This window comes from Delphinapterus leucas, chromosome 16 (assembly GCF_059928025.1).
Source record: "Delphinapterus leucas isolate spDelLeu-1000000601 "Yukka" chromosome 16, BTC_Dleu_Yukka2, whole genome shotgun sequence".
NCBI classification, from domain to species: domain Eukaryota; kingdom Metazoa; phylum Chordata; class Mammalia; order Artiodactyla; family Monodontidae; genus Delphinapterus; species Delphinapterus leucas.
The window spans coordinates 57,295,185-57,309,730 of NC_143144.1; the positions used below are offsets into that span (position 1 = coordinate 57,295,185).

The 14,546-nt window shown below is 53.3% G+C and overlaps 1 protein-coding gene across 1 annotated transcript; it reads left to right on the plus strand.

Annotated features, from left to right (window-relative positions):
• Positions 1 to 1,231: 1,231 nt before the first annotated feature.
• On the plus strand, positions 1,232 to 13,027 carry GOLGA7B (golgin A7 family member B). Its single transcript, XM_022569127.2, has 5 exons — positions 1,232 to 1,243; positions 7,525 to 7,650; positions 11,284 to 11,436; positions 11,523 to 11,624; positions 12,718 to 13,027. Exons 1-5 carry the CDS (start codon positions 1,232 to 1,234, stop codon positions 12,817 to 12,819), a joined length of 495 nt encoding a protein of 164 aa, XP_022424835.1. The 3' UTR covers positions 12,820 to 13,027.
• The last annotated feature ends 1,519 nt before the right edge of the window (positions 13,028 to 14,546 follow it).

The window sequence follows — 14,546 nt, forward strand, 5'->3', positions numbered from 1 at the left end:
TGTGAAAGGGCACCTGTGTTGGTATTTCCTTTTTGTTTATTAAGCATATAGACAGGTCATCTGGTAGAAAGGTGTGATGTCGGAAATGTGAAAGAGGCACCAGAGCCAGACCTGCCATCCTTAGAGAGTGGGCATACCCATTTGACACCATCTGCTTGTGGTTTTTAATTGGTGATGGTGGTGTGTATGTCAACTCTGGGATTTCAGAGGAGAGAGGGAAGAGTAAGGGTTGGGGGCAGGGCCAGGAAAAGCAGCAAGGAGAGGCTGGCTTCAGTTCTGGAGCTCCCTGAAAGAAGGGACCCCAGGGTATCTCTGGGGATGAAACAAGGGTACATATTTAAAGAAAGGAGATGATTCTCTGCGGTCTGCAGCAGCCTCCTCTAGCTAATAGGGTTCAAGGCAGTGAAAAGGAGAGAGGGGAGAGGAGGGAACGTCCATGCAAGCCTCGAGAGGGGGCCACAAAGAAACAGAAGAGAAAGAAGAGGAAAAAAACGCAGACGAGGCAGCCTGGGCCACGATGGGGGAGGGGTTGGGGAGAAGGGCGTTGGAAAGGTAAAGGGCCCGCACCTGGGGGCCTGCGAACGAGTCGAGGACCCTCAGCCATGGCAGGCTAGAGTGTCTTGCCCCAGAACGGTCCTGCCTCTCTCTCCTCTGAGTCTGCAAGTCCCTGGAGGCCTCGGTAGCGAGCGCCGAGGTCCTGGCTCTCTTACTAGGGGGAGGGGCAGGCAGGAGAGGCGGGGCCTCCGGGCCCGGCAGGAGCGGAGCTTCTGGCTGCGGGCGGGGCTCCTCTCCGGCGGGCGGGCGCCGGAGTCCGGGGCCGCCGCTTCTCCCACCCGATCTGCCGAGGCGCCTGGCCCCTCCTCCCCGCCACCCCCCACCCCCCGCCGCCCCCACGCCCGCCGCCCCTGTTAAAGATAAACCGGGACGCTGCCCGCAGGAGCAGCGGCAACCAGCGATCGGGCCCGGAAGAGCCTCGGCTGAGGCTTCGCCTCTCCGGCACGGCGCCCTTATCAGCACCGCGGAGAGCACAGTGACCGTCTCCAGGACCTAGGCGCCCGCCCGCCCAGCAGCCCACGGGCGCACGGGTCTGCGGCGTCCGCATCAGCACCGTGGACAGCGCCCCGGGCCCCATCTCTTTGCCGCCAGCCCACCTGCTGCCCGAGTCAGCACGGCGGACAACCCCCCCTCGACGGGCCCCGCAGCTGCTCGGAGCTGTCAGCGCCCCCGGAACATGGCCACCGAGGTAGGGAGCGAGCACCGGCCCGCAGGCAGTGCCCGGCTGCTGTGGGAAGAGATCCCAGCTAGGGGCGGGGAAGGAAGACGGAGGGTGGGGTAGGATGGGATGGGGTGGTTTCCCGGATCGGGTCCGCAGGGAAGGCGTGGGGGAGGGGCGAAGTGGCCGGGGGGAAGAGAGGGGCTCCTCACTGGAGCTCATTTCACCCCTGGCGTGTCAATCTTCCCCATCGGAGTCCCGAAGCTGTCCGCACCACTTGTTGGCACTAGTGCCAGGGTTGCTCCCGGGGCCTCAGCTGGGGTTTCCCCTTCCCATGGACTGAAAGTCCTGAAACCACTTCCCTAGAGGCTTGGAGACGAGCCTGAGCCAGTTTTAGGGGAGAGAAGGCGGCTGGCTGCTGTTGCTACGTGGTGCAGCCATCCAGCTTCTGAGCCCAAAAGCCTGGCTAAGAGATGACAGACCTGCCTTCACATCTGCATTTCCTCCCCGGGGGCAGGGGGACAGGAGGGGACAAAGAATCCTCAGGTCAAAACCCCAAATGGCTGGTTTTAGTGAGCTGCCTGCACCAGTTCAATTTTGCATATTACCCTTTCTTGCTTCTTCACCCCTTTTGAGTTTCCTGTACCAGAAGACTGCATTTCCCTTGTGTCTGATGGGAGGAGCTGCCTTCTTCAGGGTGTGCCTATACCTGTGTCACCTTCAAGGGACTTGAAAGTTGAACCAGGGACCTATTGACTGAGGGCAGGATCTATGTGCATTGCTTAAGAGATCAGGAATTACCTCCTCTACCCCCTCATTTCACAAGGGAAATGGAGCTCTTAATATTCCCACTTCATAAGTGGTAAAGCTAATACATGAAGGGGAGGACCTATTTAACACTCACACAGCGTGTCAGCAGCAGAGCTGAAAGTTTCTTCTTTGAATTTTGGAGTGGAACCCAGGACACCAGATTTCCCCAGTTCTAATGTTGACTTTTTTGTGGTGTTTCCCCATTTCCAACCCAGCTGGAACACAAGCCAGGGGGATAGCAAAGGCTTTTGAATGATCCTATGCAGTGCCTCTGGGCATCTTGCTGAGCAGCGTGACATCAGTACCAAGTGTTACTGTTGTTATTCTGCTGTCGTCGCCACCACAGAACGAGGTGCAGTTGCTTGGCATCACTCGGCTTTCTGACAAGGCACAGGGTTAGCTAGGATAGCTCGTCCCTCAGGACCCTGTGAGGGGACAAGCCCTGCGCAGACCCATGGAGCTTGGTTTCTAGGGTGGAGGAAGGCAGAGTGCTCAGAAAGTGCCAGAGATACTGAGAAGAGGAGGAAGAACAAAGGAGAAATGGCCAAGGAGCTGGTCATGTTCCAGACAGGGCTGGCAGACTGCAGCAGAGAGGCTGCTGGTGTTGGACAGGAAGGGGAGACTTCAGCCACGTGGGGACAGTTGGGCCAGCAGTGTGGGCAGAAAAGGTGGCCACATCTGTGATGAGGCCCATTTGTCCCGGCAAATCTCCCTCTCAGGTCTGCTATGGTTCACAGATTCTAACCAGCAGGCTTACATCTCTAGGTCGAGGCAGTGTTTCCAGGAGGCTGCTGTTAGCCTGCTGTTAGCTCTGCTCATAATGCTTCTGTGAATATAGCATTTTCCTGTATACAAAGCACTATCACATGAGTGATCTCCTTTGAGCCTTAGAGCAACCCTGTGAAGTAGGCGAGGATAGTGTCATTATCCCCAATTAACAGATGAGACAACCGAGGCTCAGAAGCTTGCCTAATCCCTGTGAAGGAGTCAAGGAAGGCATCATTATCCCATTTTACAGATGATGCAACCGGAGTGCTGAGACTTATCTAAGAAAATACGGCTAAAAAGTGGCAGGGCCAGGGCTAGAACTTGAGTCTTCTGCCTCCCTGGCCAGTGCTTTGTTTGCTGCATCCAGGTGTATCCAATTAGCCAACTGTGTTGCCCAGTAGAGAGTAGAGGACTAGGAGTCCTGATATAAGACTTTGATGGGGGAAGGATGCAAAGGAGTTCTGGAAGGGCTGGAGTATGGGGACGCAGGTACCCTGACTGGCCTGGCTGGTTCAGCTTGAGGGCAGAGGGATGGAGGAGTGCCCACAGGGTTGAGGGGCTGAGGACAAATATTGCCCATTTCCCAATTTGGCCTTGGGTGGACTCTGATGGCAGCACAGAGGGAGGAAGCCTTAGCTCTGCCAAGGCACAGGACGTTCACGTTATCTGGGCTGCAGAGCGAGTCATTTTCCCCAGGCTGTTTTTACTGTTAGGACTGTGTTAAGATTACCAGGAAAAACCTGTTGGGAGAAGGAAAACCTCATGCCAAGCTCCTGTGGCCATTCTCTTAGGATTTTGAATGGGAGGTCCTCAGCTCCAGCAGAAAGTGTTTTGAGAGGAGGAGAGGGGAGAGAGGGAGGGAAGAAGAGACAGAGGGAGAGAATTGAGAAAGATTGGATATCCCTGGATGGAAGGCATGGAAACTGGATATTTTCTACTCCTTACTTTCTGTTTAGGAGTTAGCATTAGGGGAGGGGTGTGTGTGAGGACCTCAGAGGAGGGATGAAGCCTCCTGAGCCATACACTGACCTCATTTGGAAAACTGTAATGAGCCCATTTCCTGCGTGACAAACCTCTGCGAATGTGTGTCATGGGAGCAGGGTCTGCCCTGGAAACCAGTCCAGATGGCCAAGGACAACTGGGAAATGCTTGGCTGGGAGGGGCTTGTCCAAGTGGTGGAGTTTGGCCCCTCAGAGATTTTTAAATGCACCCAAGTAGCGTTAGCCAAGAAAGGCATTGGAGGTTTGATCTCTGAGGCATGAAATTAACAAGCAGCAGACAATGCGCTGGGCTGGGGCTCTGGTGCAGCCTGAGGAGGAGGCCCTGCGCCTGGGTTTCCATCCTGAGCCCGGCTCGGCTGCCTGTGACTCAGGATCCTCACTCCCCAGCCAGGGAGGATGGTGTCGGCTCATCAGCGGAACCTTCTGATTCTTGAGTCTCGAAAACGTCCTCTGGAATTCGTTGGTTTTTAACGAGCATGGAGATGTGGGCCAGATGGGGCCTCCTGTTTGTCTTGGTCCGACCTGCCTGGGGGTGCTCATCTGCCCTCCAGTGCTCGCTGCTCCCCGCCTCTGCCAAGTTGACTCTGTCAAGTGTACAGACCCTAAATGTGAGACCTGGGATGCCCACTCTCCTGGCAGCCTCCTTTTCCCTGCCATGCAGTTCAAAAATTGGTGTCAGCAGATCTCACCACTGATTTTCTCTTTCTTCCTCATGCAGGGCCTCTTGGTCCTGTCCTGACTCAGCTGCCAGCAGCTGGGGGATGGTGATGGGAGAGAGGGGAGGGTTGAGGAAGGTGAGAAGTAAGAGGCAGGAGACCTGCCTTGCCTTAGATCCTACTAACTACGGGTGCGTTAGAGTCTTAGAGTCTGTGTGCTCTAAGTAGATCTGGGAAACTAGGGCTCTGGTATACAAAATGTGTCTGCTACCATCCTCTAGCACCTCCTCGAGACCCCACAGACACTCTCCAGGGAGGGAAGAAGATCCCTAGTCATCTAGAGCCAGGACAGTATTCTAAGGCTCAGGATATGGTTGGGTTTGGAAAGCATGTTGACCCTTCCCACTCTGGCTACTTGAGAGCACATTGATAAAAGCCAAAAGGAAATGGGACTGTACTCTGTAAGGTAGCCCCCTGAAATCTTAATGGTGTAATAAAATAGAGGTTTATTTCCTGCTCAGTAAAGTCCCAGCCCGGCGTTCCTGATCAGTAGGTGGCTCTCCTCTAGGCAGTGATCCAGGGACCCAGGCTCTCTTCAGCTTGTGGTTCCACTGTCTTCAACACATGGCTCTCTTGGTTTCTGTGGGAGGGGAGAAAAATCACAGAGGAGTGGTGGTCTTTATGAGCCAAGCCTATACGTGACATTCATCACTTCCATTCGCATTCTGTTCAGTCATATGGCCACACCTAATTGAAAGGGAGGCTGGGAATTAATCTAGCTGTGTGACCAAGAGGAAGAAGTGGCTGTAGTCAACAGCTAGGCAGTCACTAGAGACGTATACCTTCATGGTAGCACACAGTATGTGTGCATCCGTCACAGACAAAGGAGGATATTGGAGGGGAAGAAGCTGAGCCCATTTCAGAATGGCTGAAGCACTGTTCTTTCCTTTTCTTTCCATTCTCACCATTATTTTTCTTAAGTTAGACCCACTTTAATTTTCCCCTGGACTACTACAAAGATAGTCATCCCTCCACCTGGCCCCCTACCCCAGTCATGCCCACTTCCCATGCACCACTCACGAAGCTACCAGAATGATCCTTCTGGGGCTAGGGTAGTCCATCCTCAAGATTGACAGGCTCATGTAGGTTGGTTTAGAAGGTCGGAGGAAGGTCACAGCCCCTTCCTTTTCCTTTGAAAATACAGCTGTATGAAACCTTAACCAGACAGAGCAGACACACTGATGAATAACATTTTTATATTACCAAAGCATTTTTTATTTTTCAAAGCTATCATAGGATCCTACTAAATGTCAAGGGGACTCCTTCAATTAAAACCTTGATTAGGGGAATCAAGGACTATAGGAGCCCTTATCCAGTATTTCATCCATTTACAATATAGGATCACACCCTTACATAGAGCAAAATTCACTGGGATTTAGGAAAGTCTTGTTAGCACCATCCCAGGACCTTGATCTACCTGTCATCTGATCCTACTACCACACTGAAAACATTTCTCTCTTTACTTATTCTTCCCCCAGCTCTTAAGCAATTTAAGTATCTTCCATCTTAAACCCTCCGCTCCAGTAGGAACTTGTCAAGCTCTTTGTGATCTAACCCTTGCCTTCTCTACACTCTCATCGTCTACTGCTCTTATCTGCTCTGCAAACCAACCTCAGTCTTGCTGAAATCTGCCTCCAGTCATTGGAGTAGACCTTGTTCTCTGCTGTCTCCGTTAATTTTGCACAAGCTCCTCCCTCTGGGTTGCCTTTTCTTCCCTCCCTCACCCCCCCTCCCCGCCCACCCCCCACCCCCCCCACCGCTGGTAGCTCCTTTATGACTCCACACAGACTTCAGGGAGCCTTTTCTGAGTAAGCGTTTCTGGGGGAGATGCTACTTCTCCGCAGCATTTATCAGTCTGATTCATTGTATTTTACTTGTCTTCCTCCCTGGAGCTCACAGACTGTCTTTTGCTCAGCATCCCCAGAGCCTGGCAATAGTAGGGACTCAATAAATGAAAGCTGAGTGACTGAATGGATTCACCTTAATTACACAGGATGAACTGGCTGTGTTCACTCTGCCTTTGGGGCTTGGGCTCCACGTGGTTCCAATGTCTGGAATATTTCACCCAGTGGGAAGCTTGTCTCAAATGTGGGTGATGGAGGCTGGAAGTGGAAGAAAGAGGCCCAGTTCTTCCGTGGAATTGAGCCCACTTCTCTGAAATGCTAGAGTCTGTGTCAATGTCAAGTTTGCAGGTGTGGACAAGGAACAGAAGTCACCCCACTCCTTCCTACAAGGGCAGGAGATTTCTTCATTTTCTGGCCTCAGCCCACTTTATCCACAATTTTCTCTGGGAAATTTGGATGTCTATGGGCCCCTTCTTTCCTGTGATGAGACGTGCTGGACGTGGAAACAATCTGTGGTGTCTCTGACTTAAGCCATAACCTGGCCTGAACCCGTCTCCCTCTGAGTTCATGGGCGCATCACATCTTCCTCTGCCCCACAAGCAACCCTGTCAGCTCTACTAGGTGGGATGGGTCCGAGGCATCAGTCTTGTCCAGTGCTGGGGTCCCCAAGCCACAGCCTGACAAGCTGTGAACATGTGATACTTGCTGAATGAATGAGTGAAAGACCCCACCATGCATGTGTGTGTGTGTGTGTGTGAGAGAGAGAGAGAGCGAGAGAGCGAGAGCGAGAGAGTGAGAGAGCAAGAGAGAGAGAGAGAGAGAGAGAGAGAGAGGATCTGGGCTAGCCACCAGGAAGTGTTTTCCTCTCGTTAAAATTTGTTCCTGGCTCTGTTGGTGGTTCCAGAAACTCTCACTTTGGCTCAGCTTTGGCTCTGCTTAAGGATTTTTCTAGATCTTTCTGGGATAGCTAGAGGCATCTTCTGGAGTAAACTCAACAAGCCTGCTTCCCGCAACCTTCCTTGAACATTTGTGGGGTGGACAAGTTGTCCTGGTTTGCTGGGAATTTTCCTGACTTTAGCAATGAAAGGCCCACACCCCAATAAACCCCTCAGTCTTGGACAAACCTAGAAGGATGATCACCTTGAGTGCGTGTCTCCTGAACGTCTCCCCAGGTCCACAATCTGCAGGAGCTCCGGCGAAGTGCCTCGCTGGCCACCAAGGTCTTTATCCAGAGAGACTACAGCGATGGGACCATCTGTCAGTTCCAGACCAAATTCCCCCCAGAGCTGGACAGCCGGGTAAGGATGTCTTCTCCTAAAGTTGGATCATAGACTATGATGGAACCGAGGGGCTTATTAGAATACGTATATTTTTCCAAGAAAAAAATAGTATAGGAAACAACTTGCTCAGCCACTTCAGGTGGAAGAACTAAATAATGTCCTTAACACTGTCTTGCTGTCACCTTCTAGAAAGTTAGAGCTGAAACACCTCAGAGATTTTCTAGTTCAGTGGCTCTCAAATTTCAGAGAATCACCTAGAGAGCTTGTCAAACAAATGCAAATTCCTGGGTCTTATTGGAATTTGCTTATTGGATGATACTAGGTGTCATTAGAGATGCTGACTCAGTTGCAGGACTGGGTTCAGGAATCTCTTTTTAGAAACACTTCTCAACCCCAGCTGCACATTAGAATTTCCTGGGGAGCTTAAAAAAATCCCAATGCCCAGCCCACACCCAAGATCAATTAAATCAGAGTGTCTGGGACTGGGGCCGAGGCACCAGCATTGCTTTAAATTTCCCTGGGTGGCTCCACTGTGCGTCCGGGGCTGAGGATCTTAATTTTTAATGAGGAATCCCCAGGTGATGTGGAACTGGGTGATTCACAGATCCCACTTTGAGAATCTCTGGTCTCCTAGTACAATGAGTCTCATGCTGGGCTGCCCGTTAGAATCACCTGGGAGCTTCTGAGAAAACCTTGCAGGGCGTCAGCTTGGGTAGAATAGGACAGTGGTAGTCCTTGCTGCTTGGAACCACCCTCTCGCTTCTCAGACCATTTGAATCAGAATCTCCTGGAGGTGAGACCTGAGTATGCCTATGTTTCAAAAGCTGCTCAGGTGATTTTAGTGTGTACCACAATTGAGAACAACTAAGCCCTTGAACCAAAACAGGCAACGTCAACGTCCCCTGGAAACACAGAATCTCAGGCTCCACCCTGGATCTACTGACTCAGAATTTGCATTTTAACCAGATCCTGAAGTTATTCATATGTGCATAAATGTTTGGGAAGCATTGCATTAGTTCATCCTCTCATTTAAGAGAGGAAACTCAGGGCCAGGAAGAGGAAGTGACGTGCCAAACTGACTGGGGGCCGAAAGGGCCTTGGTGTCCGACTCTCTGCTTTTTCACAGGACTCCTGTTTCCTTGGTGCCTGGGTGATCAGAGTCTTGGCAGGGAAAGCTTAGAGACCTGGAGGAAGGGCTGGAGGGTGCTTTTCCCTCCTTCTCCTCACCTCGGACGGAGGGGAGAGCCTGATGCTCCATCACAGGGTCTGCTGGTGGCATCAGAGGCCGTCAACCAAGGGCTCTGCCCACAGCCTCCCGCTCCAACTCAGCTACTTGGTTGTTTCATGGACCACTGGCCCCTTGCAAGGCATCAGCTTCTTCTGCTGAGTTTTGCTCCTGGTCCTGGGTGTATGTAGCCCTCACCCCAGGCCCCCTTAGAACTGGCCTGGGGTTGGGGGAGGGCAGAAGAAGGACCATGACCTTTCATTCAGCAGCCCAGGCAGATTTGAATGAGTTTGGGAGGGTGGGGCAGGGGTGGCCTTTGCTGATCTGACCCCTAAACAGCTTTTGGGGAGCCATGTAGATCTCCTCATCTTAGCATGCCTGTCCTTTGGGGCGGGGGTGATCCCTGAGATACAGCAGCAGGGCTTGGGTCCCAGACAGGATGGACATAATTTTCTCTATATGTTCACTCCAGACCTTTATAGAAGTAGTGGCTGGGAACCCCAAAGCTTCTGACTATTTGGGGGGAGAGCTTTTGTTCTAGACAGGAATGGGAGGTCCCTAATCTTATGTGATGGGCAGTTCTGGTCCTGTGGGGGTGAGAGGGGGAGGGGGGTGCTTAAAGAATGTAAAAAATGGGATGAGAGACACTCTGATACCTACTGAGTTTGGAGCATGACCTTCCACTCCAGGCTCCAGTGGAGGGCTGCATGGTGAAGGGCACAGACTCGGGTCAGAGCTGTGTAAACTTGGCCAAGTTCATGCAGCATTCAGCAAGTATTTATTAGGCGCCTGCAATGTATTGGGCACTGGAGATGTAGGAGTGAACACATGGACCTTATTTTCTATTAGAGGATACAAAAAAATTTAAAAAACAACAAGAAAATATGTAGGTGGTAACAAATACTGGAAATATAAGAGAGGAGGTCAAGTACAAATGGGGAGCTGGGCAGAGGACGTGGGGTGCTGTCAGATAAGGCGAGACCTAAGCGGAAGTAAGGGAAGAGCCAGGGCAGGGGGTGTCTGGGGAAAAGTACTGCAGCTGAAGACACAGGCCCAAAGGACCTGCGGCATTTTCAGGAAGCAGTGGGCAGTCGGTGTGGCTGGAGTCAAGAGAATAAGAGATGGGATCAGAGGAGTTGCAGGGCCGGGCCCTGGAGGGCCTCACAGGCACGTAAGGACTCCTTGGGTTTTACTTGGAGAGAGATGGGGACTTGGGAAGCTCTTGATCAGAGTTATGACATGATCTGACTTTAACAGTCTCCCTTGACAGGGCTGGGGGCAGGGAGACCACTTAAAGAGGTCAGAGATGATGGTGGTCTGGACCACAGAGCAGAGCTTCCATCAGGCTTCCCCTGTAAAATGGGGGTGGGAGTCGTACTTCTCTGATAGGATTGTTATGAGGGTTAAATGAAAGAATACATAAAAAGTGCCTGGCACAGAGACCGTACCTAATGAATATTAGCTATTATGGTTATGGATGCAGGCAGGATAGCTTCTCAGTTGTCCAAATGCATGGGGCTGTCCTGTTCTGGGTGACCTGTTGTTTTCTTTTTTAAGTAATTAATTAATTAATTTTTGGCTGCGTTGGGTCTTTGTTGATGCGTGTGGGCTTTCTCTAGTTGCAGCGAGTGGGGGCTACTCTTCGTTGTGGTGCCCGGGCTTCTCATCGTGGTGGCTTCTCTTGTTGCGGAGCACGGGCTCTAGGCGCGAGGGCTTCAGTAGTTCTGGCACATGGGCTCAGTAGTTGTGGCTCATGGGCTGTAGAGTGCAGGCTCAGTAGTCATAGCGCATGGGCTCAGTTGCTCCGTGGCATGTGGGATCTTCCCGGACCAGGGCTCGAACCCGTGTCCCCTGCATTGGCAGGCGGATTCTCAACCACTGCACCAAGAGGGAAGTCCCCTGGGTGACCTCTTAACTGGGAGGAAGTGCCTCCTCCTGGAAAGACACTCCTGAGGTCTTACCCAATCAGTCTCATGCTCTCCAAACGTGGAGAGCCCCTACTAATCAGGTCCTGAGCCCTCTCACAGCCATCACAATGGGGTGTGTGTGTGTGTGTGTGTGTGTGTGTGTGTGGCAAAGTCACTGGAATTCCTGCCTGATCCGCTGCAGAAAATGTTCACATCTTGGATTTCATGGGAATTTTCTGTTTCCAAGGGAGGTCAAGTAGTCATTCTTACTCCCATTTTACAGATGTGGAAACTGAGGTGAGAGTGGTTAAGTCATCAGTCCAAGGTCACACAGCTAGCTGATGGCCAAGTCTGGACTGGACCCCAGGTTTCCTGACTCCCTGTGTGGCGCTCCATGCGCTCCTGCAGCCTCGCCGGTCTTCCCTGTGTGCCGCCAACCCCAATGCTGGTGCGGGCCCACCACTGCCACCTCCAGGGAGGCTGACCTGGGCCTGGCTCCCTGTCCCTCTCTCCCTCCAGATCGAGCGGCAGCTCTTTGAGGAGACTGTGAAGACCCTCAACAGCTTCTACGCGGAGGCGGAGAAGATTGGGGGCAGCTCTTACCTCGAGGGCTGCCTGGCCTGTGCCACGGCCTACTTCATCTTCCTCTGCATGGAGACCCACTATGAGAAGGTGGTTCCTTCCCCCACAGCCCCGCATCCCTTCCCCCAGGGCTCCTGTGCTCCACCCTCATCCTCAACTGGTCCCTGTCCTTGCAGGTCCTCAAGAAGATCTCCCGATACATCCAGGAGCAAAACGAGAAGGTCTTTGCCCCCCGAGGTCTCCTGCTCACAGACCCCGTGGAGCGTGGGATGAGGGTTGTATCCTTTCCAGCTGTTCCGTGCGAGGGCACAGAGCTGCCGGCCAGTGGGCCCCTGGTGAGGCTGCTGGGAGATGGGACCACCTTCGGGGCCTCTGTTCAGGGAGTTCCCAGGGTTCCCCACACCCCTGGTCATCGGCCCCTGCCTCCACCCCAAGTTAGTGCTGTTTGTGCATTTTAGGCTTCGCTTTTATTGAGCTGCATTTAATCAGTGCTTAATACATGCCAGATATCATAGTAAGTGCTGTGAAAATATGAATCCATGTACTTCTCATAAGACCCCTATAAAGTGGCTAACTCTTCTTATTGCCTTTGTAGCTGACCCTGGCTCAGGGCCGCCCAGCTGGTGACCACCAGAGCCAGGATCTGAGCTCAGGCCCACTCGTCAATGCTCTTGCATGTAACCCTCACTGAAGCCCGTTCAATGAGCAGGTCCTGTTGTTGCCCTTTCACAGATGAGAAAAGTGAGGTCTCGGTGGGAGGCTGGCGTTCCAGAGGGTTATAGGTCTGCTCACTCCACCTGGTCAAGGTGTACATACATCCTGCCCCCCAGTCAGCAGCAGAGGGTAGAATTGTTTAAAAATAACTTTTACTGGAAAACTGACAGGAAAAGAATAAAGAAAATGCAAATCCCAGAATCTCATGCTTACAAAGCCCAGGGACAGCCTCTTCTCATCTTTGCGACTTTACTATGTGCCAGGCATTGTGCATTACATGTTTTATTTCATTTAATCCTTGCAGTAACCCCAAGATTCTATTATTATCCCCATTTTACAGATGAGATGGGTGAGCTGAGATCTGAACTCAGGACACCCAAGTCCTCACACTTCCTGTGCAGTACCACCCCCTCTTGGGCACATCCCCAGCCTGGGACACAGCGATTAGACGCACTAGAATGCAAGCTCCTGGTCTTGGCTGCGGGCAGGAGCATCTGAGCTGAGTGAGCGCAGGTGCGAGGAGGGGCTCGGGTCTGGCTCCCCGGGCCTCTGAGTCCTTCCTGTCTGGGAACCAGCACCAGCTCTGCCTCCCGCCTCCCTGCTGGCCTCCATCAGCCAGTTCCTGTCCGCTTGCATCCCTCCTTAACACCGCCCCAGATCGAGATCTCCATCTACGAGGACCGGTGCAGCAGTGGCAGCTCCAGCAGTGGCAGTAGCAGTGGCAGCGGCAGCAGCAGCGGCGGGGCGGGTGGCCGGTGACTGGCCGAGAGTCCCTGCAGGGAGGTGTACGACTGGACTGAGGGCCCTGCAGACCTGTGGCGGCTACGCTACCAGAGCACCCGCTTCTGAGTCGTTCTCTGGGCCCACCCTGCTGCCCAGGGCAGGAGGGAGGGTGACCCGCCCAGTGTTGCCTGCGGGCCATCAACGGCGCCCCCTGGCAGGACGGTCCACTTCCTGACCTGGCTCTTACCCGATGGGGCTGGTCTGGGTCACACAGAGGCAGGTTTTCCAGGGGGAGGCTGGGGTGGGGACAACACAATTTGGACAGCCCCTCTCTTCTGCAGCTCCCCTCCCAACACCCCAGAAGAGGATCCAGGTCTGTCACGTAGAGAATTCCCATCCTGCACGATTCCTCACCCCAAATCCCGCATCCACCAGGACTCCCTCCATCAGGGCCCTGCTCCCCATGGCCGTCTCCCAGTGTCTGCTCTTTCTGATGCCACCACGGGGCCTCTGCCTGTCTGTGACCCTGCCTCCACCGAATTCAAGGTCTGTGGAGACAGGAGTGGTCAGCCTATGGGCGCTGCAGTGGGGAGCTCTTCAGCCCCCTCCTGACCTCTTCTAGACTCATGGTGTCCCTGTCCTCCACCCAGAGCCTGGAGGTCATCTTAGCCTTGCCAAGAAGCGTCCAAGTCCTGCGACTTCGCAGGCCACCAGGTGCAGGTGGTGGGGCACATGGCCTGGGGCTCTGGGAGGTTATATGGGGGTCTAGAGAAATGCCTCATGGAGAGATGTAGCCTTGGGGGGTTTAACCACCAGAACTGGAGCCAACTTCCTGAGATTAGAACCTGCACGTGTGTGAGAATGAGTGTGTGTGCACGCAGGCACATGTGTAAGTGCACATATGTGAGTGCACTATGTGCATGAATGCACCTGTGTGTACTGTGTGTGAGGGCAGGTGTGTGCATGGTGAGTGCACTTGTGTGAGTGTGTGTACACATGCGTGTGTGCATGTATGTGAGTGCACTTGTACGTTCCCCTTGGCTGCTGGGCCAATGACCCCCTCTGCATCCTGTCTTATCTTTGTGCACCACGGTCTGGCTGCTTCTCTGTGTGGGTCCAGCCTGTCCCCCTGTAAATAAATGTCCTAATGTCCCTTGCCCCTTGCCTGGGCTGCCAGGTGGCTCTTCTTCCTGGCCTCTCCCCTACCTGCAATGTTCTCCCCACCTTCTGACTGTGTACATTCTGACAAAAAAGAAGTTGGGGCTCTAGAAGAACAGAGCCAACCTTCCAGGGCCTTCCGTGTCCCCCTCTCAGTCCCTCATGACAAGGCAACGGGGCCATGGACACTGCATATTCAGCCCGCCCAGGCTCCGGGGCTCCCTAAGGCTGTTTAAGTGAGGCTTCTTTGGAAGGTCAAAGGAGCTGCTAACCCGCAGGGGAAAAGGCAAATTCCCTTCTTGAAAGGAAAGAGGGGTGTCCAGCCAATGAGGCCCTGGCTGCCGACACCCAGCAGCCCCATCCTGGTGCCTGAAGATGGACAGAAGGAGACTGCCTGCCTCAGCTGGCAGGAGGTGCTAGAGTGGATATGAAAGACCAGCTAGCCAGGTAGCTTTCTGGAACCAAAGAGGGGTCTGGTTTTCTTTTGGACGCAGGAGCAGCGTGTAGGAAAGTTCCAGAGAGCTGGAGAGGGCAGCCCAGCCCCTGAACCTAAGTGGGTGCCGGTCCAAGGATGCCCCGGGTGAGCTTGCAGCCCGGTGGGCTCC

What these genes read in the sequence shown, in the direction of transcription:
- GOLGA7B (XM_022569127.2), top strand. An exon ending in TGGAGACCCACTATGAGAAG is followed by an intron (nt 11,437 to 11,522) that starts GTGGTTCCTTCC and finishes CTGTCCTTGCAG; the next exon opens with GTCCTCAAGAAGATCTCCCG. An exon ending in TGGAGCGTGGGATGAGGGTT is followed by an intron (nt 11,625 to 12,717) that starts GTATCCTTTCCA and finishes ACACCGCCCCAG; the next exon opens with ATCGAGATCTCCATCTACGA.